The following is a 27,101-nucleotide window of genomic DNA, read 5'->3' on the forward strand; positions in this document are numbered from 1 at the left end:
ATTTCCTCAGCTGATATAATAATCTGGTTAAAAGGTCACTGCGGGTTAGATGAGTGGAAAATAGGTTTTTATCGGTTTTATAAATGGAATCACAATGTGCATATAGTGTTAAATACAGCACTGGCTGAGGAAGGTACACTAGTGTTGTTATTTAAACTTTTCTTTATAGTTATTTTTGAGTTTTGAAAAGGGGCCAGTGATTATTTAAATAATAATAATAATAATAATAATAATAATAATAATAATAATAATAATAATAATAATAATAATGTATTTAATTTCATGCCTTGTAGTAGTCTTAAAAAAAACAAACAAACAAACAAACAAAAAACGGTTTAATTTATAGTCTCAGGTAGGTCCTGCGAATTGATGTAAAAGCATGGAAACAGGAAAAGCAGGTCTATGCTTTTCCTCTGTTAACAAAGGACATTCCTAAGAGCTAAATGCATTTACTGTAGAATAATAATCTCATTGAACCAACCCACAAGAAAGCAGGAGAGGGAACGCCGTTTCTGTGAAAGATGAAGGATTTAACACCGCCGCCTCTTGACTTAGGTAACCCGTTTAGCACGGGGCATGCAGTACACTTAACAAACGTGAATACGTTTACGATTCCGGTTTTACAGATCATTTCACATTTAAGTATCCGCTAAAGACATCAGTGAGAGAGTTGTCAGTCTGTGTTTCCTTTCCTTTCCTGTGTGTCCATACTCGGTTGTGAATTGTATAGCTGCCTGGCTGGATGACCTACTTTTTCCTAGTTGCTAGTTGTCTGTTTAGCGCACATCAGCCCGGCGAACCGGGATCTGCCTACAGAAGGATGGTCGAGTAGTAAAGAGAAAGAGAGAGAGAACGAGGGGGAAAAAAACTTACACCGAACACCGTTCCACTCGCCAACAACACACACACGCAATCGGGATCGCCTGGCTGGGAAATACGCTTAACCCAAGAGTTGTTTTTCAGCAAAATTCAGTGGTTCATTTAATTGTAAAGAAAAAAAAAAAGTCTGGCTTATAACGGCTTGATTTGTACAATACTGCGCTGCGTTTTTGGGATAGGAGAAGCATCCATGGACTTCTTTAATAAACAGCACAGAGCGGCTGCAAACTGCTACGAGTTCCTCTTTTAAAGGTTGGTCTTTGCGCGTATTTATAAATAATGGGTCCTGACACATGGAAACGGGATTACGTGATACACATTGGTTCAGTGTGTACTACCAACACATTGGTTGTTTTCGTTCGCGTCATGTATACATACAGACTATAGCTAATGTAATGTACAACTTTGTTAAACTTAATTATGAAACATAATGTGTTCTTTAGGCAGGGTATGTATTAGTCTTGTATAACTGGTAACAGCAACAGGAAGCATCCAGCCAGTCATTTCGTGTTTAGTTTCAGTGTACCACGAGAACATACACAGTAAAATAGTGTAATTGCGGCAGTAGCTAACAGAGTGAAATCACAGCCTGGTGTCCTTTATAAAGAAGCAATAAGAAAATAAAAGTGATTGATTAAAAAAAAAAAAAAAAAAAAAAACAATGTACACCCATCGATTAGCAATATTCCAGTTGTTGCAATAGTTAATTCGTTATTCTGTGCAATGCGTCTCATTCAGTCGTTAAAACAAAGCTGGTGCGCAGCCTATCTGTGTTGTCGGTTCATACATGCTAGTGAATCGTAAATAGTTTGAAAGTACATCTGAGTGATTGCACTATGCGGGGCTGCTGTGAGAGATCACTCTTTTAAAGCTTCGAAATGACGTTTAGATACTGTGCTTCGAACATGACGTACAACTAGATTACATTGTAGAAGAATTGCAAATTCTACATGTAAATAACGTAGCCACATATTGTGCGTGTGTGTGTCATATATATACAAACACACACACACACACACACACACACACACACACACACATAATATGGGCAAGAATTATGTAAAGTATCGGGTGTGTGTTTTGTTTTTTTATTTTATATTTGTTACTGCAAAATAGCACACACAAATAAAATTAGAAATGAACCAGTTAGCTTAAAAAAAAAAAAAAAATACTGCAATAAAATAATAAACGGTGTATTTATTAACGTTAGTCAATACATATTTTAGAGTGCTGCTGTGTTGAACAGATTTAATTGTGTTCTTTTAAGACACCTGTCTGGAAGGTGGTAACCCATTTCCCCCGTGTTTGTTATGGAGGGGCGTGGTTTGGGTGCTCTTGTATACGTTGAAATGGTTGATTATAAATGAATGTGTTATGCTGCATAATATCCGCGACCTCGTCAGCGTGCTACATTGCTGCTCGCAGTGCTTTCTGAATTTCATGAGCAGGTGTAGCTATATAGTTTTGGTTGTCTGTTTTGTTTTGGTCAGCATTGCTTATACTTCAACAGTCTTTTGAATAATACAGCAGGTTTTTAAAAGGGAGTTTTGTGACGCCTGCGTGCTGCTTGTCGGTGGTCTCTGAGGGTCATTGGTGTCACAAACCCAAGTGAAACAAGCAAAGACACGGTTACTTGGGTTTGTGTGGATCGCTGTTCCGCACAGTCTAAGAAAAGCAGAGGCCGACACTAATCAAAACTAAACTAATGTGGTAAAGTATAGTAAATGCATGTGATAAGCATGGGAAAATTACCATTGTGAACTTTTATAAAGGGATTCTGTAGGGATCAGAGGAAGTCCATCTCAATCGCTCTTAATTGAAAACATGTCAATTTTTTGACATTGCGTTGACCAAGTTTGTTTTTAATATCTGGTTTGCTCCCTGTTGCCCAGCACTGTTCTGTCCTGATCAGTGTTTTGTAGCTGGCTGTAGGACAGGGTATGTCTAGCATGGACAAGATATAACAGACTTGTGACCTGTGTGGGTCAGGTTTCTATCTGAAAGATCCCGTCTGTCCTTTTAATGTAAGGCAATCCAGTTTTAAATCCAGTGTGATGGGTTACTGAGAGTGGCATGTGCAGTGCTCGTATTGTGTTACATGCAGCATGTCGCTCTGGAAAGCAAAAGGGATTAGCTGCGTCCATAATTCTAAAGGTTTACAGGAAATCTCATGTAGGCTTCATCAATGTCATTATGCAATCAAGAACATGCTCCCAAAACTATCATTTTATAGTGCCTCTTGGTCATGGCTAGCAGCAATTTGACTAGCACTTAGCTTGATGTGAAACCAGATAAGAGTCTCTATGAGTTAAACACAAGAACCAGGCTTTACCCAAAAGTGTTTTTAACAGTATCACTCAGTCACTCCATGTGAAGTGTGCCTGTTAATAGATTGATTTAGCATGAAAACAGAACCAACGGCAGCTGATAGCTTGCCTGGAGGCTGCTAAGTCTGCTGCTATTCACTAAATATATTGTTTCCCATTTCGTGGGAGTAATGTCGAGTAATGTCGAGTAATGTTTCCACAATTTGACCATTGCCTGCGGAATTACGTCAAGGCAGTTTAAGTCCCACAGCTTTCATTTCTGTTGTGTTTTACAGAGTTGTTTGGGTCAGAATTCAATCTCCAGTAAAGATCATGAGTAATGTGTGTTGAAGCTAGTGAAGAGTCCAGGGCGACACCCTTGTCGATGCTGATTCACCTGTTTGTTGGTTAGTTAAATGAAGTTAGCATTTCAGGAAACCTTGCTCACCAGTTTCAGAGAGGGTTTCTTTGTTTGTTCTCTTATTTCAGAACGCTTTTTATTAAAACAGCCCCTATAGTTTAAATAGGGAGCCTGGACGAATGATCTACAGTAGGAAAGGTTTAGGGAAAAACAAAAAAACTGCCAGATAACGTTGGTTCATAAATTTCAAGGACTATTTGTTTTAAAGCTGTAAATAACCCTCCAAAAATATCCATCTTTTCTTTGTATCAGAGACCCCTTTGTTCTCCTCTGTGGTATGCAGAAGGAGAATCTTCTCTCAATAACGCATTGTAAACTAAACATCACAGGAAAAAGCCTGAAACATGTTGATCACCACTTTAGCCTTTAACTTTAATCCACAGTCGCCTGTCTCTAATTTAACTGAAAAGCAATATAGTCCAGAGAAACTACTAAGGCTGTAAAGATGAAATGTCTGTATATTGTTTAACTATAGTAGTAGAACTTTCCTGTGACACTACACCCCTATAAATATACCCCTATACCCCCGTGTTCCTGACGTTGTTCTGTTTCTTTCAGATCCTGATCTATATTGGAAAAGGTGAAAGGAAGGGATCGTTTCAGACTTCGAGAGAAACGTAGGCAGGAAGCCTGAATGGAAACAGGAAGACTTCACAGAGGGCTGCTACGGGAGTGGCAGTGAGCATGGAAAACCTTGCAGAGTTTGGGAGCTGCTGTCCATCCAGAGGGAGAGAATGGGAGTAAGTCTCGTCTCGCTCACAGGTTTTTCTGTGTCCCCGGCAGTGTTGATGTGTGATGAACTGCCCTTAACAGATTTTGACCCATGCTGATTAGATCGGGTTGCAAGCTCTTTAACTGCTCCTGCAAAACAGCCTGGTTGTTTTGTGCAGTGGTTAAGGTGCTCACACAGGGAGCACTTCATCAGAGGGGTTTTAAGGAAGCAAACTTTCTTCTGCTTCTCTTCCTTTTCTCCAGCCTCTGAGTAACAATCAGACATACAGACAGAGTGAGATCTCCCCTTACGGGCGTAGAAGGATTGCCTACAGTATCTTATGCTTTAATAATAAATATAATGGTCAAGTGTGTGTTAGTAAGCACTGGCTGTGTTTCAGGTTACTAGCCTCTGCTGCAGGAACAGGGCACAGTTGTGCAACTTGACCTGCTAGTGTAGAGACCAGAAGGTTGTGTTCCTACTGTACTTTCTTGTAAAGCATTGATAGTGACAATCTAAACCCTGCCAGCGTTCTTAATCAGGAGCATCTTGAATCAGGCCTGGGATCCATTTATGCAGCAACAAGTCACCAGGAGGGCTCTGTTTTTAGAACATGTGTAGAAGATCTATTAGCAGTGGCACACATACATAACTGGAATCACTCTAATCCTTGTGCAGCTGTCCTTAGAGAGCGTCTTATCTGTGTACAGGTCTGGACAGCCAAGTCAACGGAAAGAAAAAAAGAGTAAATACTGTGCACAGGAACCTGCTCCTGCGCCATTAACATTACCATACAAGCCCATATTCTAGCAGCTTCATCCATTAACATTACCATACAAGCCCATATTCTAGCAGCTTCATCCATTAACATTACCATACAAGCCCATATTCTACCAGCTTCATCCATTAACATTACCATACAAGCCCATATAATACCAGCTTCATCCATTAACATTACCATACAAGCCCATATTCCAGCAGCTTCATCCATTAACATTACCATACAAGCCCATATTCCAGCAGCTTCATCCGTTCACATTGCCATACAAGCCCATATTCTAGCAGCTTCAATCCGTTAACATTACCATACAAGCCCATATTCTACCAGCTTCATCCATTAACATTACCATACAAGCCCATATTCTAGCAGCTTCATCCATTAACATTACCATACAAGCCCATATTCTAGCAGCTTCATCCGTTCACATTGCCATACAAGCCCATATTCTAGCAGCTTCATCCATTCACATTACCATACAAGCCCATATTCTAGCAGCTTCATCCATTAACATTACCATACAAGCCCATATTCTAGCAGCTTCATCCATTAACATTACCATACAAGCCCATATTCTAGCAGCTTCATCCATTAACATTACCATACAAGCCCATATTCTAGCAGCTTCAATCATTAACATTACCATACAAGCCCGTATTCTAGCAGCTTCAATCATTAACATTACCATACAAGCCCATATTCTAGCAGCTTCATCCGTTAACATTACCATACAAGCCCATATTCTAGCAGCTTCATCCATTAACATTACCATACAAGCCCATATTCTAGCAGCTTCATCCGTTAACATTACCATACAAGCCCATATTCTAGCAGCTTCATCCATTAACATTACCATACAAGCCCATATTCTACAGCTTCATCCATTAACATTACCATACAAGCCCATATTCTAGCAGCTTCATCCATTAACATTACCATACAAGCCCATATTCTAGCAGCTTCATCCATTAACATTACCATACAAGCCCATATTCTAGCAGCTTCATCCATTAACATTACCATACAAGCCCATATTCTAGCAGCTTCATCCATTAACATTACCATACAAGCCCATATTCTAGCAGCTTCATCCATTAACATTACCATACAAGCCCATATTCTAGCAGCTTCATCCATTAACATTACCATACAAGCCCATATTCTAGCAGCTTCATCCATTAACATTACCATACAAGCCCAGCAGCTTCATCCATTAACATTACCATACAAGCCCATATTCTAGCAGCTTCATCCATTAACATTACCATACAAGCCCATATTCTAGCAGCTTCATCCATTAACATTACCATACAAGCCCATATTCTAGCAGCTTCATCCATTAACATTACCATACAAGCCCATATTCTAGCAGCTTCATCCATTAACATTACCATACAAGCCCATATTCTAGCAGCTTCATCCATTAACATTACCATACAAGCCCATATTCTAGCAGCTTCATCCATTAACATTACCATACAAGCCCATATTCTAGCAGCTTCATCCATTAACATTACCATACAAGCCCATATTCTAGCAGCTTCATCCATTAACATTACCATACAAGCCCATATTCTAGCAGCTTCATCCATTAACATTACCATACAAGCCCATATTCTAGCAGCTTCATCCATTAACATTACCATACAAGCCCGTATTCTAGCAGCTTCATCCATTAACATTACCATACAAGCCCATATTCTAGCAGCTTCATCCATTAACATTACCATACAAGCCCATATTCTAGCAGCTTCATCCATTAACATTACCATACAAGCCCATATTCTAGCAGCTTCATCCATTAACATTACCATACAAGCCCATATTCTAGCAGCTTCATCCATTAACATTACCATACAAGCCCATATTCCAGCAGCTATCCGTTAACATTGCCATACAAGCCCATATTCTAGCAGCTTCATCCATTAACATTACCATACAAGCCCATATTCTAGCAGCTTCAGCTTCATTACCATTATTCTACATTCACCACATTACAAGCCCATATTCTAGCAGCTTCATCCATTAACATTACCATACAAGCCCATATTCTAGCAGCTTCATCCATTAACATTACCATACAAGCCCATATTCTAGCAGCTTCAATCATTAACATTACCATACAAGCCCGTATTCTAGCAGCTTCATCCATTAACATTACCATACAAGCCCATATTCTAGCAGCTTCATCCATTAACATTACCATACAAGCCCATATTCTAGCAGCTTCATCCATTAACATTACCATACAAGCCCATATTCTAGCAGCTTCATCCATTAACATTACCATACAAGCCCATATTCTAGCAGCTTCATCCATTAACATTACCATACAAGCCCATATTCAGCAGCTTCATCCGTTAACATTACCATACAAGCCCATATTCTAGCAGCTTCATCCATTAACATTACCATACAAGCCCATATTCTAGCAGCTTCATCCGTTCACATTGCCATACAAGCCCATATTCCAGCAGCTTCATCCGTTCACATTGCCATACAAGCCCATATTCTAGCAGCTTCATCCGTTCACATTGCCATACAAGCCCATATTCCAGCAGCTTCATCCGTTCACATTGCCATACAAGCCCATATTCCAGCAGCTTCATCCGTTCACATTGCCATACAAGCCCATATTCCAGCAGCTTCATCCGTTCACATTGCCATACAAGCCCATATTCCAGCAGCTTCATCCGTTCACATTGCCATACAAGCCCATATTCCAGCAGCTTCATCCGTTCACATTGCCATACAAGCCCATATTCCAGCAGCTTCATCCGTTCACATTGCCATACAAGCCCATATTCCAGCAGCTTCATCCGTTCACATTGCCATACAAGCCCATATTCCAGCAGCTTCATCCGTTCACATTGCCATACAAGCCCATATTCTAGCAGCTTCATCCGTTCACATTGCCATACAAGCCCATATTCCAGCAGCTTCATCCGTTCACATTGCCATACAAGCCCATATTCCAGCAGCTTCATCCGTTCACATTGCCATACAAGCCCATATTCTAGCAGCTTCATCCGTTAACATTACCATACAAGCCCATATTCCAGCAGCTTCATCCATTAACATTACCATACAAGCCCATATTCTAGCAGCTTCATCCATTAACATTACCATACAAGCCCATATTCCAGCAGCTTCATCCATTTAGCATCCTTCATGTAGAAGCATCTTCAGACACTTTGCAAAAATATCTAACAAACTGAAAAACAAAACTGACACTCCCTGTACTGTGAGAGTCCGAGACTGGTCGTCATGGTTACTGCTCCCTTCTCAATGGGAACGGTTTGTTTTCTTGCAGCTCCAGCAGCTGTGTCGATGACCTGATGGATGAAGATGAGAAGGACAGGGCAAAGAGGTAACTCTCCTCTCTCCTTGGGTAGCCGGGTGCTTCCTGCTGTTGCTCATTGTGCACTAGCTGATGTCACCTCAGCGTGGGCATGTCTTGGAGTGGAGAGCAGCATGCTTAGAGCAGAAAGAGTCTCCTGCAGCAAGGGCTTCACCTGCACAGCTGAAACAAGACTGGCTGCTGTGTGTGTTCAGCCTGGGGGCAGCTCAGCCTGGAGTGATCTCCCCAAGTTTCCACTTTTCTCAAAGCCCTTGTATCGTGGGTATTTTAAGAGATTATTATTATTATTATTATTATTATTATTATGAAAGAATAGATTCCATATGCTTGTATATGTGCGCCTGCAGCTCTCTGTGATCTCTCCTGGGACACCCTTGTAAACAAGATCTTCCACCTTACATGTATTTAAATCAATGAAGAATAAAGTAATAAGGACAGAATGTATTGCTTCTTTTGTTCCACACCAGAAGCTTAATATGCTGCTCTCCCTTATTTTTTGGAGCATTATCATGTCATAAATGTTCCCCCCTGAATTAGGCTTAATAAAAATATTAATACTAATAAATTAACAAAAAATGGGTTGGCTTTAGGGAATTAGGGACAAGGCTGAATTCTTTTTAATGATCACAGTACAGTGTGAAGTAATTATATGTCATTATATGCTTTTCTTATGTAAACCAGTCTTGTTTAAAGAAATTAAAATGTATTATCTGCAATTGTGTTGCCTCATTCTCTGAGCGTCTGGTTTGCACTGCTGCTAATCTCGAAGGTCCATCGTTAGGGTGATTGTACGAAGCTCTGGGTGCTGCTCAGGCTGTGCTTGTTCTAATCATTTCCTTTTGTCACCATTGCAATAGGGCATCACGCAACAAATCTGAGAAGAAGAGACGAGACCAGTTCAATGTGCTCATCAAGGAGCTCTGCACCATGCTCCAGGGTCAGGGTCACCCGCGCAAGATGGACAAGTCAACCATCCTTCAGCGGACCATTGACTTCCTCCAAAAGCAGAAAGGTGTGGGGCAGCGATGCCTCTGGACACAGTTATAATTCGGTAGAAATCAGAGCGCTCCAGTGTTTGCACGGCATCTCAGCAGGAGCTACTTTCATAGTGCAGCATTCGTTTTTCCTAACCCTGATCTTTGTTTATGACTAACAGATGCCTTTGATCTGACTGTGAAGTGTTTAGCCTCTGTGTTCTTCTTATCAGTGTTGTGTGTGACACAGGGGTGAGAAGGCTAGATTACGACACTAAGCACTGGATCTCCTCCTCTTGTCTGTGCTGAATGTCTGTCCATTCTCGTTTCAGAAATCACAGCGCAGACCGAGTCGTGTGAGATCAAGCAGGACTGGAAGCCGTCGTTCCTCAGTAATGAGGAGTTCACCCAGCTGATGTTGGAGGTGCTCTTCTGGCCTCATTAACCCCTGAGAGATCCCTTGCAAATTGCCTCATTATTTTATTTGTCACTGATTTCATTTACATGTGTTAAAGAAGGTTCACTTTGTTTTCTAGGCTTTGGATGGTTTTCTTATAGCGCTTACTACAGATGGAAACATTATATATGTATCCGACAGTGTTTCCTCACTCATTGGGCAATTACCGGTAAGTGAGCTGTATAGAAACCTCCCTTAAATGCACCGGTCATGTATCCTGAACAAATCTGCTTAGCAAACACAAAACCATAGCATAGCATAGCTGGAATTGTTCAATCTTGGGATATCGGAGGACACACACTGTTTGACTTAATGAAATAATATTTATTCTTTTTTTTTGTCGTTTTGAACTAAACAATAAGCAGTTTGCAGTTTAGTGTCAAGTTCAAACTCCTGGATCAAGTCACAGTAGTTTGACAGCTGGCTAAGCCCTGAGATCAAAACTAACAAACAAAAAATATTTTAAAATAATTACTGGAGGCAAAATCAGGATTGAATTGGCTGCCTTTATTCATAATAGCAACTATTTACCGCAGTGCATTAATTCCCCACTAGAGGTGTACTCTTCTAGGGGTAGTTCCAAGGCAGGCTGACCCTGTTCATTTTGGGGGGATGGTGCGTTGAAGTTTGACATTTCAGGTATGAATTTAATGAAGTCTATCTATCTATCTATCTATCTATCTATCTATCTATCTATCTATCTATCTATCTATCTATCTATCTATCTATCTATCTATCTATCTATCTATCTATCTATCTATCGATCTGTCGATCTAGCTATCTAGCTAGCTAGCGCATTGTGCCAGTCTGGTATAAGAATCATTTTGATTGAAAGTGCCACAGATGCACTGTAACCTGTTTCACCACACAGGACAGACTGGAGTTTTAATATGTGTGCTCACAAGCAGGCACTGTTTGCAGTAACTGCCCTTAATTCCTTCCTAACCCGCATGCAGTTAGCTTTGCTGTGAACTCTGTGACACTGCCGGCTGTATCTTAGCTACTGCACCAGAGTGCAAGCCCACCTGCTGTTCAGTTCTTATTGGCATTCAGTTCAGGAATAAGAGTAGAGTCTCGCTGCTGGCTATCAAGCTGCACTCTTGAATGAAACAGCTAATTAATTTGCAAGCTAGTTAATTAATAAATACATCTAAAACCTTATTTGATTTAATGTTGCATGTTTATGCAGCTTGAATGAATAAGCACAGTCATTACTAAAGCAGATTGATTTGCAGCGTAACTGCAGTTTCATGTTTAACTATACGATCACAGTGCTGTAGTTTTGACCTCCACTTCATTTGTCAGCTACAGTGCATTCTGTGTTGTTGTTGTTTTAAACTGTTAGAGCAGACTCATTCATCTAAGAGCTGTGCCACGATTGTGCAGGTTAATGTTTACCTGATATTTTGTACAGGAGTGCCATGTAATGATTTTCTGATCAAGTCATCCCATTAGAAGAATAACTGAAGGAAGCTAGACTGTAGGTCACTAAAACCGTATTATTTTAACCCCAATTGAAGTGTTTAATCTAATTCACATTCACTCAATTTTAACTACACTCTGCTGTTGTTTGCTCTGGTTTTGCTGCGATAGTCGAAGATGACAAAGTGTCCTTTTGTATCAGTCAGATATGGTGGACCAAAACATCTTGAACTTTCTTCCTGATCTTGAACACGGGGAGGTGTACAAGCTGCTATCGTCACACGTGCTCCTGACAGACCCCATCGCTGCCGATTTCCTGGAACGTGAGTCTCTAGAGAACTGGTTCAGGCAGGCCTGAGCTTCGGATTTGGGATGAGGAGATACAATTATTAAATTGCTCAACTTTCAGAGAAGAGGTTTTAAAGCAAAGTGCAAAAGCCTGTAGATTAAAAGTCTTAACCTCCAGAGACACTATACTTGTTTCCACATAGCATAAAAAGGAGAAAAAAAAAACATTTCCCACAGGAAGGCTGTTCAAAGCAGCGCCATGGTGACCTTTCACATTCCCTTTGATGTTTGCTGCAGCGTTGAAAGTTAGTTTCATGAATTAAACCTCGAACTCGGTGGCGCTCAGCGAGAGTGGTTTGGGAAGTAAACATGTTAAAATTCTTTTTGCACGAGAGATGAACCGTAATGATTGGCAGTGATTGAACAGTGCAGTATTGTTTCAGTGGCACAGGTCTGTATCAGCTGGGTGGATTGCATACTGTTATAGAACCACATGGGCTGTGACCTAGGGTTAAACAAGGGTGCATTACAATGACAGGTCACTGGGTTATTTGTAACTGGGGACGCAATAGTGAAAGATGTATATTAAATGTATTCCCTTTGGTGGGTGGCAGTGTGGTTTTAAATAGATCACACTGTGTACTTTACTGTGTTTTCGGTTTTCTTTATGTGAGGGTTCTAACAGTCATCCCCCTTGTTCTGATTATCAGTGACAGCTTTAGTTTTTCCTTTCTCTATGGTAAATGTGTACAGTGATTGTTCACCATACATGTCTGTGCATTACCATGCTGTCTGTGCCTGTCCCTGTGTATACTCTGTTTCTATCATGAGGGAAGGATTACCAGCAGATTCTGACCTGTACTGTGTTTAATCACATACTAACATGACCTGGTGTGACTCAGATGGGCTTTTACACACGTAGGTTATATCCGGCCTTATTAGCGATACTATTAGCAGCCTTGGCTATTAATAGGAACTCCAGAGTGCTGTTCCTAGTTTTAAACACAATTACACTTGCTGTAAGAAGCAGTTACAGGGTCAGTACAGCGTGACCTTAATCCTGCTTTCTGGAACCAGACACCTCTGAAAATGAGTCTATGATTCTTTAAATAGACCCGAGGCAAATATAAGCTTCATGATGCATGTGGTGAAGATTCCATGCTTTTTATCACAACACCCCGCTGCTGGACGTGCGCTTCCTCCCCTGCGGTCCCCAGTGTGTGTGAAGGGCTTTGCCAGCGTGTCCACGTTGAGAGAGCCAGCTGCAGGTGTTCTCTTGATGCAAAGCGCTTTCCCTGCTCTGCGTCCTGAAAGCATGGGAACAATGTGCACGGTGGTGGAGTGAAGTGTTATTGAAAGAGGTGCTTAATAAGGTCCCAGTTCACCAAGCTCCTGGAGCTTCGCTGCAGTCCTGATCCCTTTCATACGGACTCTTTCATACGGACCCATGCCATTACCAGCTCAGCACGGAGATCGCTTCAAAAAGAAACTTTCCAAACCCATTTCCCACCTCTCTCTTTCGCTGGAGCGCCGTTTGACGCTGTTCCTTTTATCTCCATCCATTTCAACTCTTCATTTTCCACAAGGAGTTTGTTCGCTTTTAAAAGTTTCTGTCTGCCCTTGCGTTAGTGGCAGCGCTGAGTAAACTGTAACGCTCTTCTGGGTTTCTTTTCCAGATGAGACCCATATTGAATTCTTCTGTCATTTAGCCAGAGGAAGCATCGACCCAAAGGAACACACTACATATGAACATGTGAAATTCATAGGAGATTTTAAATACCACAACTATGGTAGGTGTTCAGTCTCACATCTGTTTCCAAAGTTTAAAGTAACACTAGCCCTTTCTCATTTAAAATAGCTGCAATATTCTTCCTGATTCTGGTGTAAGCTTTTAACAGAGTGATGAACTAACCCTGTTCTTACCTGTTATTAGCACTAGATGTGTTACTAGCACTAGATGTGTTATAACTGGTGTTATAACTAAACTAAAGGTGAAATATAGTTTCTGTTCTGGTATAGCTGCAGTCAGACCATGTGACCTAAAGCAAGGAAACAGGGTGCAGCTGTTCATCTACAGCATTGTATCTGAAATATTTATATATCTTTAAAAAAAAAAGAAGAGAAAGATCAAATGATTCTCAGAACAACAAGAGAGACCGATAACAATGTTAAACGCTGTGTTTGCACTTTCACAGTGCCTGCATCCTCTTGTAACGGCTTCGAGCTGGGAATAGCAAGAACAATCCGCTCATCTGCTGAAGAGCAGGTTTGCCTTGTCGCCACTGTCCGCTTGGTCACGCCTCCCTTTTTAAAGGTAAGAGTGTCAGCATGTCTTTCCCTCAAGCAATTGTATCACACATTTGCAGCCCTGCCTATTATTCACTGCTCTGTATAGCCATGACTTTTATAAAATCTTTCCCAGCGTTACCTTGATTTGAGTTGGTGAGATTTTTCACTGTTGATCTTTCTGTGTTGTCAGGATATGTGCAATGTTGAAGAGCCCTGTGATGAATTCACATCACGGCACAGTTTAGAATGGAAATTCCTATTTCTAGACCACAGGTAAGACACACTATATATATATATATATATATATATATATATATATATATATATATATATATATATATATATATATATATATATCATTATTTTTTTTTTTTTTTTTTTTATTTCGTGGAGTCAGTCTGTGTGGGTGTGTCCAATCTAGTGGAATTGGTCCGGGGACAGTTTTTTACATAGCCAGTCCCTGCTATAGCACAGCTATTCCCAGCTGGAATGTATTCAAATGGACCCCGCGTAAGTTACTTCCTGCAGAATGAAAGTGGACATGCTCTAGTTTCCTAATGGCTAATTTCCACTCCAGCCCTTCCAGAGGCTACAGTGATAACTGGGGACTGTTATGCACGAGCACAGTGTGCTGCAGTGAGATAACTGGGGACTGTTCTGCACGAGCACAGCGTGCTGCAGTGATAACTGGGGACTTTTATACACAGCAGAGCGTGCTGCAGTGATAACTGGGGACTGTTCTGCACGAGCACAGTTTGCTGCAGTGAGATAACTGGGGACTGTTCTGCACGAGCACAGTGTGCTGCAGTGATAACTGGGGACTGTTCTGCACGAGCACAGTGTGCTGCAGTGAGATAACTGGGGACTGTTCTGCACGAGCACAGCGTGCTGCAGTGATAACTGGGGACTTTTATACACAGCAGAGCGTGCTGCAGTGATAACTGGGGACTGTTCTGCACGAGCACAGTGTGCTGCAGTGATAACTGGGGACTGTTCTGCACGAGCACAGTGTGCTGCAGTGATAACTGGGGACTGTTCTGCACGAGCACAGTGTGCTGCAGTGAGATAACTGGGGACTGTTCTGCACGAGCACAGTGTGCTGCAGTGATAACTGGGGACTGTTATGCACGAGCACAGCGTGCTGCAGTGAGATAACTGGGGACTGTTCTGCACGAGCACAGTGTGCTGCAGTGATAACTGGGGACTGTTATGCACGAGCACAGTGTGCTGCAGTGATAACTGGGGACTGTTCTGCACGAGCACAGCGTGCTGCAGTGAGATAACTGGGGACTGTTCTGCACGAGCACAGCGTGCTGCAGTGAGATAACTGGGGACTGTTCTGCACAAGCACACTGTTCTGCAGTGAGATAACTGGGGACTGTTCTGCACGAGCACAGCGTGCTGCAGTGATAACTGGGGACTGTTCTGCACGAGCACAGTGTGCTGCAGCGATAACTGGGGACTGTTCTGCACGAGCACAGTGTGCTGTAGTGAGATAACTGGGGACTGTTCTGCACGAGCACAGCGTGCTGCAGTGATAACTGGGGACTGTTCTGCACGAGCACAGTGTGCTGCAGTGAGATAACTGGGGACTGTTCTGCACGAGCACAGCGTGCTGCAGTGATAACTGGGGACTGTTCTGCACGAGCACAGTGTGCTGCAGTGAGATAACTGGGGACTGTTCTGCACGAGCACAGTGTGCTGCAGTGAGATAACTGGGGACTGTTCTGCACGAGCACAGCGTGCTGCAGTGAGATAACTGGGGACTGTTATGCACGAGCACAGTGTGCTGCAGTGAGATTCTTTCCAAGGGGCTGCAGGGTTAGCATTGTAAATCAGTGCACTGAGGCTACAAACACTTATAATGGGTTTGATTTGCAGAGCTAGGAAGCCCATTTATTACATCAGCATGAAATAATCACAACACATTATCTGTAATCAAATCTGTTTTACTGAAGGTTGGAACAATGCGCCAGTCCTTTTTAAAGAAAGATAATGAAATCATTGGAATGCCTTACAAATAAGATGTCAATCCAGACATGTCCTGTTAAAAGCTGGAGTAATCCGATTGGCTTGCTGGTGTTCCGAGTGAATGGAGTAATCCGATTGGCTTGCTGGTGTTCCGAGTGAATGGAGTAATCCGATTGGCTTGCTGATGTTCCGAGGATGTACACTAACTGTCTTGTCTTATTCTCTCTGCAGGGCCTCTCCCATTATAGGTTACTTACCCTTCGAGGTTCTGGGCACCTCTGGCTATGATTACTATCATGTTGATGACCTGGAGCTTCTCGCTCGGTGCCACGAACAGTGTAAGTGAATTCCACATTGGGCTGGATAGCTACCTGTTGTTATAACATGAGCCGAAAAACAGCTTAGCTGTTGTTTTAATGCACCAACAAAAACAAAGCAAAAAATCTTATAGTGAGCTAAATTATATTTTATACTTAATCGTAGTTTTTCAGTTAACTAAATAATCATAATCAAAAATTCTAAATGTCACAGTAAATCATTAAAATATTAACCTTCCTGCCAAAAATAAACTAAACAAATTCCCTTTATTATTTATTTAAACAGTGGACATTTGTAGATCCACTGCTGTTAAGATCTATTGAATAGACCTTGTTATTGAATCCTGTATTACTCCCATATACAGCAGGGTTCTGTTTAAACTGCTTTGGCATCTGCATCAGCAAATAGCCCCAATGTTTGTTTGATGGAGTGATGTACCTGGATCATTGCTACACTGCACAAAAGTATGATTTAGTATGTGCCAAACAGAGTATAAGAAACAGAGCTGCACTGAATAATTACTTTTATTAAAGTTAGAAATTACAGTGAATTAGCTTTTTAAGTAGCTTCTCCCCTTAAGTAGTCAGAGATGCAGCTGGAATATTACAAAACATAATTGTATTGGTTTCACCTGTGTTTTGTACTGTGTAAGTTAAAGATAATTTATTAATAAACCACTGGACATGGGCTTACAACAGCTTTCTTCAAATGAATGTGCACATTCTGGTGGACACAGACGTCTCCTTGAATGTGTGCTTTTCTGCTGAGAGGGTTCAGTGGCTGATGGCAGGGCCGTGTCTGTCATGCGTTTGTGTTGTGTTGCAGTGATGCAGTTCGGGAAGGGAAAGTCCTGCTATTACCGCTTCCTCACCAAAGGTCAGCAGTGGATTTGGATGCAGACTCATTACTACATCACCTATCACCAGTGGAACTCCAAGCCAGAGTTCATAGTGTGCACGCACACTGTGGTCAGGTGAGAGCGGTGTCACGGCGCCATCTACTGGCCGACTGTCGGGCATTGATCTGCAAAATACATAAATCCCAGACACTTTGAAAGACCTTTGACTAATATATACAGTGTATGTGTGTGTGTGTGTGTGTGTGTGTGTGTGTGTGTGTGTGTATATATAAAATCATTTAAAAAGGATCTGTGTGTGTATCTTTAGCCTCTAGACAGCCTTATGTACAGTGTCATGTGCCTGTTTTATCAGTTGCTGTTTGTGACATGCTGCACAGTATATATGCACGGTAAAGGTTTGCATGCAGGAGTCAAAGTAACCCTTATATCCCTTACTGCAGTTTAATAATGGAAACGAAAGCCTTTCCTGTAAACCCTGTTGTAAAAAGAGTAGGTGGAATTGGGTTGACCTCATGCCTGTTGCTGAAGTTGTTATGAATTGTTCTTATCTAGTGAGTCACTAATGGGTTGACCTTGCATTGAAAGACCATGCATTCCCTATGTAAAAAGCAGCCTTGTAGTACACTGGTCATTGGTTCAGGGTCGTTAAGGGAAGCAGCAAAGGTTTGTCTCAGCATTCATTGTCTCAATACTGAGCTGTTTCTCTCCAGCTATGCGGAGGTCCGGGCGGAGCGCAGGAGAGAGCTGGGTCTTGAGGAGACAGCATCAGAAATGGCTTCCTCCTTCATTAAGGTATCGTTCAAGTCATGTGAATAAGCGTCAACATAATCCAAAACAGTAGCCGTTTATTACAATGACATTGTAGTGAGTTATAATACAGTCGTCTCCGGCTAAGAGAACACCCCCCGGGAAGCAGGCAAAGTGTTTTCTTAGCCCAAGTGTTCTCTACGATGGAGTTGACCACCAGGCACAACATGAACCAATAAGAAATAAATAAATATGTGTTACTTGTCATGATGCACGTGCCTCAACATATGAAATGAACTGAACAAGTAAGAGAAAAGCGATAGGCAAGTGTATGTTAACTATAATAATAAAGTAACAGACAAACTAACGGTAATAAACTAACTGTCAAACTAAATTAACACAACACGTTAAAAAATGCAGTAGCAGCTCTAGATTCATTATGAATACCTGTACAAGAGCAATATTCAAGACATAAAATTTAACAGAATTGTGAAGCAACCGGTACAGAAAACATCAAATTGCTCAGTGATTTGTTTCTGAGTCCGGTTTCAGGAGCAGACTAGCGATAGCGTTCCTGTTAAAGTGTTCCAGCTCTTTTCTTGTTGTTCTCCGCCCGATGAAGTCCTGTTTGACTGCAGGTCTGTTAGAGAACCCCTTAGACAGGTTAGGGGGTGTCAGCACTTCCAGCCGCATTCTCAGGAGGGGTTCCACAGACTGCACTGCAGGAATGGGAGCCAGCACTGGAATGGTAATCATACTCACTTCAGGACACCCAGCTGAAAAGGAAGGAAGTTCAGTAGCAGGCTGCATGGCCTGATGGTCTGTTGCTGTGAGACATTCCGGTGTACAGCGTGGCTGAGAAGCAGTAGGGCACGGTTTAGGATGCTTGGCTGGAGAGAGGAGCCCCCATTGGGGTGTCACTCCAGAGCCCCTTTCAGATGTGAAGGATGGAAGACTGCCGGGGTTCCTCTGGAGCACAGTGAGTGCTGCTCATGATGACTGGACTCAGCATCGATTCCTCTTGTTTTTGCCACAGAGTCACGAGGTGTACGTGGATATCCGGCAGTGTGGGAACACACAGAAAGCACCCAGGGAGACTCACAGGGAGAAGCTGGGGGTCAGTCAGACTCGCTCGGTGTCGTCGCCCAGCTCACGCAAGTCCTCGCACACCGCCATCTCAGACTCTGCATGTAGGTCACAGCCAGGGACCTGCTTATCTATCTCCCTCATTATCTGAGTTATTACTGGAGTGTAAACAGCCATGCTGGTTTGCATACAAGATGTATAATCAAGGTTTTATTGGTCATCCCATTATTGGTGTTGATAGGATCAACTCAAATGTTTATTAATATTTAGCTTGTCCACATGCTTCTCTATGTGTTTCTTATCCTTGCTGTGTGATGCACTATGTACTGTATATTACTGTTACATCCTGTCCTTCTTGCTTGTTTCACACAGCAAACTCCTCTCTCGGGTTCACAGAAACAGCCACCCCGTCCTATCAGTCTGTGTCCCTGGGGCCGGACACGGCCGCCTCCCGAATACAGGCCAGCAGCTCCCAGGTGAGTCACACGCAACACCCCTGGGAGGAAACACAGCCTCCTAATGGCATGGCTAGGTCTATAAATCCACTGCAGCGGGCTTTAAAAGAGCCTAGCTGTCGTGTAAAACGCTGTGCCCAGGATGTGTGCATATTCAGAGAGTGGTTAGGAGTGATGTCATGAGCGACTTATCATAAGATCATGTTGCACACTCATTGTCACACAGCGTGGGGAAGCCGTTTTTTATTGAATCTCATTTTCAGGCTTTCCTCGCTCATGAATCACTTTCTTTGTAGAGATGCACGGATGTGAGTGTGTTTGCTGCAGTTTGCCTGGCCCCTGTCTGCGTGTGTGTGTGTGTGTGTGTGTGTGCTCTGCACTGTGTCCATGGCGTTGTATCCACAGTGCTGTGCCCACGTCTCTAACTCTTTTGTTTTATGTCTCGGTGACTCCAGGCTTTGCTGTCGCCTCAGAACCCCTCTGATCTGCATCCCCAGCAGCACCCACCCCCATCCTCCTGCAGCCAGCTCCCAGTCATGGTGGGTGTATTTTTAGACCTCTGTGTCAGAGGTGTTGATTGGGTCACACGACAGCTTCCTCAACGTTTCACTTCCTAGAGCGCTTGGAAACCATTTCGGCATATAAACTGATTAACTGTTTATTAAATAACATTTTTACAAATATTTTCTGGATTAACGTGTGTGTGTGTACATATTTATTTATTTAACTGGGATGGAACCCTTGAGATACACATCTCGTTTCCAAGGGGGTCCTGGCAGGAGAGGACGGCAAGAAATAGCATTATAAAATCAAAATGGTGTAAATGCGGCCAGCTTTGCCATTATCTATATATAGGTGTAGTTGTGTTGTAGCAAAGTAAAGCTGTGAAGGTTTCTAAGTGCTCTGCACAGCTCATACAGTAGTGAGTGTTGAGATGCCCCGTGCTCACTTGCCTCTCGTTGGTGCCTGTGTGTTTCACCAGCCCGTGTTCCAGTTTCCTGCGCCGCTGGGGGTGATGCATCAGCTGAAGGAGCAGTTGGAGGAGCGCACACGGATTCTGCAGGCTGACATCAAGACCCAGCAGCAGGAGCTGCACGACATCAAGGAGCAGCTGCAGCTGGTGCAGGACTCCAATCTGCAGGTAACACCGCGAGGACGAGGGTCTCACACAACTCCTTCAGTACCAAGTAACAGAATTATAGGAGGACTGTCGGGCACAAATTATTTAATGCCAGAAAATCCTGAAACCATTTGTCTTTATCACAACTCTTTGTTGTTTGCTTTGTTAAGAAAGTGGATCCATAATGTAGTCCTAGAAAGACCCCCCTCCCCCAGTGGAATGTGTTTGAAAGCACCCCAGCATGCTGATGGAATAAAAATACTGCAGCAATTGCAAACAATAAACTAGTGACAACCACACCACTCTAGAGTGAAGGTTAAAACAACCACTTGCTGCCCAAAAGACTGTTTGTCTACATTTTTCTTTTAATGTTTACGAACTTCGTAGGATGTTTTATTTTATTACCCCAATCCTTCTGTATTTCATAAGAAGATCAAAACGAATATAAACAGACTTTGCCTCTGAATTTAAAAGGTTCCAGCTGTGTCCTGGGATATAGGGCCCACCAGATTTATTATGTGCTACAGAGCTACAAGGGTGAACTGCATGTGTAACAAGGCACAAATAGGCTTGCAGACTCCTGAGAAAAGTGCTATTTAGGGTTACAGTCATCAGATCTTATCTGCCTTAATCGTTATGGAGAGGCCAGGTCTTTATATGTAAACCAGATCCAGTGTTTGTACTCGCATTGCTAGCACTGCAGACTCCCGGGCAGGAATATCTGGTCACTCCCATTGCATCATAAATAAGCATAAATGAGCCTGTGTAAACACGCATATAAAATGATTTCTGCTAATGCTGCCATTAGTTATAGTAAGGACGTGCAGTCTGTTTCTTTTGGTTTGAAAGCGTGAGCTCATAACATTTGCTTTCAGTTAAGTCTGTTTGAAGGCAGCTCGTTACACTGTTTTTAAACCTGTTTTAATGGGGGCGTGTTGCAATAGGAGTGAACGGGTTCCTGCTCAGAGGTCAGTGCCTTGACACGTCAGACTGCACTTCTGAGAGTTCAGTAGCTCTAGATGACGGCTTCATTCTTGTCTCTCTGTAGATGTTTATGCAGCCACCTGCCCCTTTGAGTTTTAGCACTGTACAGCACCAAGGCCCAGGAAGGCCCGCTCATCAGCAGCAGTCTGGAGTTGTCAGGCAGGCCCAGGGCTTATCCAAGCAGCCCCCTGCCCTGATGGGATCGGAGCAGTACTGCGGCCCACACAGCTCCTCCCCTCACACGCTCACACTGAGGGAGTCCAGCACAGCGTCGCCGCAGGTAATGCTCCCAGGGAGAGGGTTGGCTAATGAAATGCTGAATTTGATTACACTCTGCATGAACTTCTGCACAGGAAAACATTCTCTGTACTGTGGATGCAGGGTATGTGGAATGTAGAATGAGTCTGATAACTGCAGAGTCCCGAGTGACATTCCTCGTTGGCTTTGTGGCTGTGAGCTGTCACCCCAGGTTGTGCCGAGAGGTCTTGTGATCCTGGGCTCCCTTGGTGAGTGATAGTCTAACGCAGTGCAGGTTTGAATCAGGCTGTCTCTAGCATTCAAAAGCACTGCCGTTCTTGCTCTTTACATGTGCAAACTGCATTCTATTAATTAAGAAGAAATATTGCCCCCTTCTTGGCACAAGATGAAAATGACAGTTTAAATGTTTAAATATCAGTGTCGTAAAAGCTAGATTTATCCCAACCCTTTCAACAGCTGTCACATTCTCTGATCACAGCTGCCTCCTCTATCAGTTTAAACAACCTGATGTCAAGTTACTGAAAGTACTTTTTATTAACAAGATGAGTCATTGAATCCAAATCAGTGCTTTGTTTTTTTGTCACAATTTGATATTAAATTAAGTTGTTAGCACTCATTCAGAAAGAGCTATTTTTTCCAATATTGTGTGCGTGTTCAAGATGACGCATGCAGTAGGCTGATGTAATAATCACTTTGTTTTTAGCATCGTCAGGTCAGTGGTCTCTGTGTAATCTAATTCCCTGAGGACATCCTAAAATGTGAATCAAATGTCAGAGCTGTTTGCAAGCTAGTAGTGCCCTTCGGCACAGGAACTCACTTCTGCTCAGTTAGGCAGGTGAGGCAGTGTTTTACACTGAAAGGTTTGTTTTAAACAGGATCACGTTAACAACAGATATACAGCTGTGGGCAAACATTTTGCAACACCTAGAATTTAAGGATTGAGACATTCATTTAAAAAAAATAATAAATAAATAAATATATTAACATAATTTAGATATTTTATTTAACATCATGTAATCATTGGACTTTTCTGAAGCAAAATAAGCTCATTCTGTAAGGTGATGCAAAACCTTTGGCCATAGCTGTGCAGGCTTCAGAAGATCTGCAGTGATTTCACGCCCGTCGCTGCTGATCCAAGCCCTTCCCTTGCATTTTTCTTTTTTGAAGCACGACGTGGTATCTTAATTTAACACAGTTATCCACAGTGTGGTAGAGATTCCTGATTGGTGGTTTCTCTTATATGGGTCCCTCCAGGTCCAGCACAGAGTGATGCTGCAGCACGCCAGCATGCCAGGACAGACACATGCCAGCCTGGCCATGCCTCTCTACAGCAACCCCATGATGTTTTCACAGACCAACCCCCGGCCAGGACAGATCTCGGGGACCCAGGACGTGGGCCAGAGGCACAGCGAGTCAGACTTTAACCAGGAAACACAGTTACGGTATGTTTTCTTTTTTCTTTTTTAGTTTCTACTAGTTAGAAAAATGATGGTGCTGTATATGTTAAGTAGGTGTGTGTGATTATCTCCTAACCCTAACCCTAACCCTAACCCTAACCTTCTGACTGCATCATCTTACATTTTTATTTCAGCTCTTTAAACAAAAATGTATCTTCAATTTAGAAAGACGAAACACTTATCATTGAACTTACTAAAGTTTCTTTTAGTATTTCTGAATGAACCGCTCTTCATAGTGTTTATAGTTATGGGTGACGCTGGATGAATTGGCATTAAGCCTCTAGTGCTTATTCAGCACCTTTTATGAGAACCAAAAATCTATCGGAGAAGAAAAAATTTAACAAACACCTCGGCTTCAAAAACAAGCCCTTCTCTTTCCCGTTGACAGTGTGCTCCTGAATCAGCCGCTGCAGCCCGCGGTGTCAGAGAGCAGCGGAAGCGGGCAGTCCTACCAGTGCAGCTGTGCCATACAGCAGACCAAGTGAGGGCTTCAGCAGCACTCCCTTTACCAGAGCTGCTGGGGGCTGGTTTTTAGTTTTTTTTTGTTATTATAGTAATTGTTGAGTAATATACACGTGTGTAAAAAAGATGTACAAAGGCACGCAGTGTACCTGAGGTGAGCTTGACAGCTTCAACCCTTTTACTTTCCTGTCCCTGCTCAGATACGCCCCGGATCAGCAGATGACGGCCCCCTCATTACCTATGCAGCCAATGAGCTGCAGCGCTCTCATAGTGCCGTCTCCAGCGTTCACATCGCCTATCATGATTCCACAGAACAGCTTTCTCACACACCAGACCCAGCCCGTCTACCAGCAGCAGCCCCAAGCAGCACAGCACACACTGCAGCTGCAGCAGCACCATCACTTCTTTCAGGTAACTTGTCTTTATCTGCCCAGGAATTCCTGTGTGAAATAATTGAAGAGCACAGTGCAGCAGCAAGGTCTCTGGGGCATTTAGAGCTCACCCACTTTCCTCCCTCTGTTTGGCAGATGCAGCCCCCTGGATCTCTTCAGAGTGGACCGCACCCCCAGCAACAGAGCACCATGACATACCTCCAGCAGCAGCCCCAACAGCAGCAGCTGCTTCCCCAGAATCAGACCAGCAGCCTGCCGCGCCCCCGGTAGCCCCGGCCCCGGGGGTGGGAAGCATGCCGAGGAGGAAGGTCAGCCCTTGGCGGAAGCATTCCTTTGTGTAGGGCTGCAGTACTGACCCCAGTCACTAGATGGAGCAGAGGAACCTGTCTTAGGTGGCCTTACAACGGTAGAAGTTAAGAAGGGGGGGTTGCAGCCCTGTGGCCAGTGAAGTGCTTCGGTCCGTCATATAGCCGTGCTAGTGTCAGTGCAGTATGGGAGAGCTAGCTTTATTCTTCAGCTTCGTGGGACTTTAATATATACAGAAATGCCACTGCTGCATAGTCTCAGGCAAGCATGAGTGCTACTATAAATGTTACAGCAGAGTTCTCTGTGATAGCCAGACAGTGTGAAGGGCCCGGGCACTTCATTTCAATGAAAGACTGCAGGGTTATTGAGCCTATAGAAAAAACCTGTTGCATCAAAGACTGAGCCGAGCACTCGCCTGACCCTCAGAGAGCTGGTATGGATGAACGGCTCAGACAATCCCCCTTTCACGGTTATGTATTCACAGGACGGAGTTATACATTATCAGCTTGTTTGCAGAGCTGACTGAACTTCGCAGGGGGAGGGGTTATTGATGTCACAATGCGTGCTTCTATACCTCGTGTTGTTGGCTTGCCCCAGACGTGTAGAACATTTTCCATTTTCACAGCAGCCAGGCACAACATTGAGAGGGCTTGTCTTTCTTACACTGCTGGACTGTTCAGTGCCATTGCTGAGGCTCTTTGTTGTTTTTTTTTGTCTCGGTGTGTCGGATAAAGATTTTTTAAATGTATCATTGTTAGTAGTAGTAGTGGTATTCTTTTTTTTTTTTTTTTAAACAAGTCATATTATAAATACTGCTCAGGTAAAATACAGTTACTCTGTTGACTGTTTCACTGACATATGGCTTGTACTGGAGAAAGTTCATTCTAGCTGAAAGGATGATTTTGTAAAGAAGTCTCCCTTAGCTTGTGGGTGTGCTGTATGTGTTCAAGCTCAGCTCTGACAAGGTTATCTAGTGGCTAGAAGCACTGTGATGAAAACCAACACTGCCGTTCAATAGTGGCTAGAAGCACTGTGATGAAAACCAACACTGCCTTCCTCAAGGTTCTCCAGTGGCAAGAAGCACAGTGATGAAAACCAACACTGCAGTTCTCTCACTTCTCCCAGCCCTAGTCAGTGCCTCCTTGAGGGAACAACGGGTAAAACAGGTGAAACAGCATGCTGAGTTTATTTATTGAAATGATTGTGGCTTACTGAATCAGGAAAGTCCTCACTGCAGTGATAATTGCGTCCTGGACTGTGTGCAGATGAGGTAGAGAAGAAGTCACTACCAATATGTTTGCGCGTTTGTTATTGTATATAACATAGGCAGAGTGATTCACCCATGTTGTTATGTGATTGTGGGACCGTTCTGTAACCATGCCAACCCAGAACACTTCTCCAGATTCCAGATACCTTGACCCAGTTCTGTTTGAAGTGCTCTCAGTAATACCCTGCCTGTCTCTGCAAAGGCTCTGCGCCTCAAGCTCTCCTTTCTCTCTATTTGGCTTTTATTCCTCTCACTGAAAGACAAACATCTGCCTTTAAAGGATGTATTCAGCAGTAGAAGAAATTAAGAAATGCTACCCAGCATATAGTATTGTTTTGTTTCATGCCAAAGTATTTTTAAACTTCAGTTTTCATCTAATTAGTGCCTGAAAGCTGATTTCATTTCTCGCAGCATACATGAGAGCTCACCAGCACCACGTCGGGGTGCAGCAACCTAATCCCTCCCCTTTAATCTTCAACCTTTTGCATGAGAAAGCTGGACAGGGACAAAAAAATGTTATCCAGGGGACCCTTTTTGACTGCTGCACCTCGCCAATGCGGGTAATCTCTCTCATTTACTGCAGTTAATCATTCACTAATTAGCTGGCACATCCATTCCAGTGCTTACGTTGCACTGCTTGCTGAATAGGCTGAAGGTGTCTCTTCGTTATTTTTACTTCCTGTCACGTGATGCATTGTTAGCAGGAACGCGGTTATAACGCTCCGGGACAGTTCAATTGGATTGGCTCACCAGAAGCATATGCCCTGCAGGCTATGGTAATGAAATCAGATAAGCGCCCATTAGAAGAAAACAGAGCTCCCAACAACAGGACTGTACTCATTGCACACTAATAATGCATCAGTGGATGTTATGCTTTACATTTGCATTTAAAAAATGAACTGCTTTGAGAGTTGAAGGGGATCCAACTTGCTGATAACTGTCTGCCAAGCCAGAGCCACAGCCATGTATCACATTTAGTGGCCTCAGTTACCCATTTCAAAAAACCTTCTGTATTAAATGGTGTAGCATGCAGGTGAGTTGCACTGCTGAAGTTTGAAATAAAAACTACAATATACAGTAAAAGGGGCCTGCTTGAATCTAACTGGCTTCTTGAAATCATTTTTAAAGAGCCACTGCTGACCTTTTCAGAAAAACATAACAATTCTCAAAATTAAAATGGAAAATTATTTTAGCCACTACAAGTTTTGTACACTTGTATTTTTTTTTTTTTTTTTAGGTGTTCTGTTTTTCTCTCTTCTTTGGAGCAGTCAGACTTGCTGGAATAACCCAGCATTGCTGTGACATCAAGTTGTCAGAACAGTTTGTCAATGTAACTGAGTTCAAGTCATTTCTGTTGTTTAGTGTGTGAGATGTCAGTCTTGTGGAATGTAATACTGTACTGTTAGACTTTCACGCCCCACGGGGTCTCATCACTGGTCCTGGGACTGTCTCTTCACTGTATTTCTTATCACTCGGTGGGATATACTGTTTTATATACTTGATAAACTGTGATGTTTAACTTTAATTATAAT

The 27,101-nt window shown here is 42.8% G+C and overlaps 1 protein-coding gene across 2 annotated transcripts; it reads left to right on the forward strand.

The window, feature by feature from the left end:
• The first annotated feature begins 636 nt into the window (after nt 1-636).
• On the forward strand, nt 637-27,101 carry LOC121318955 (neuronal PAS domain-containing protein 2-like). 2 transcript variants are annotated; one of them, XM_041256179.1, is made up of 22 exons: nt 637-1,131; nt 4,165-4,346; nt 8,410-8,466; nt 9,315-9,469; nt 9,764-9,855; nt 9,968-10,057; nt 11,513-11,633; nt 13,275-13,388; nt 13,794-13,912; nt 14,078-14,160; nt 16,090-16,196; nt 17,002-17,149; nt 17,746-17,827; nt 18,819-18,972; nt 19,241-19,344; nt 19,779-19,862; nt 20,306-20,464; nt 21,492-21,707; nt 22,940-23,127; nt 23,531-23,623; nt 23,805-24,015; nt 24,132-27,101. In XM_041256179.1, exons 2-22 carry the CDS (start codon nt 4,291-4,293, stop codon nt 24,264-24,266), a joined length of 2,568 nt encoding a protein of 855 aa, XP_041112113.1. In that variant the 5' UTR covers nt 637-1,131; nt 4,165-4,290; the 3' UTR covers nt 24,267-27,101. The 2 variants fall into 2 exon arrangements, with proteins under 2 accessions (XP_041112113.1, XP_041112114.1); XM_041256180.1 differs by lacking the exon at nt 23,531-23,623 and having other exon boundaries at nt 638-1,131.

Source organism: Polyodon spathula, chromosome 7, assembly GCF_017654505.1.
Source record: "Polyodon spathula isolate WHYD16114869_AA chromosome 7, ASM1765450v1, whole genome shotgun sequence".
Classification (NCBI taxonomy): Eukaryota; Metazoa; Chordata; class Actinopteri; order Acipenseriformes; family Polyodontidae; genus Polyodon; species Polyodon spathula.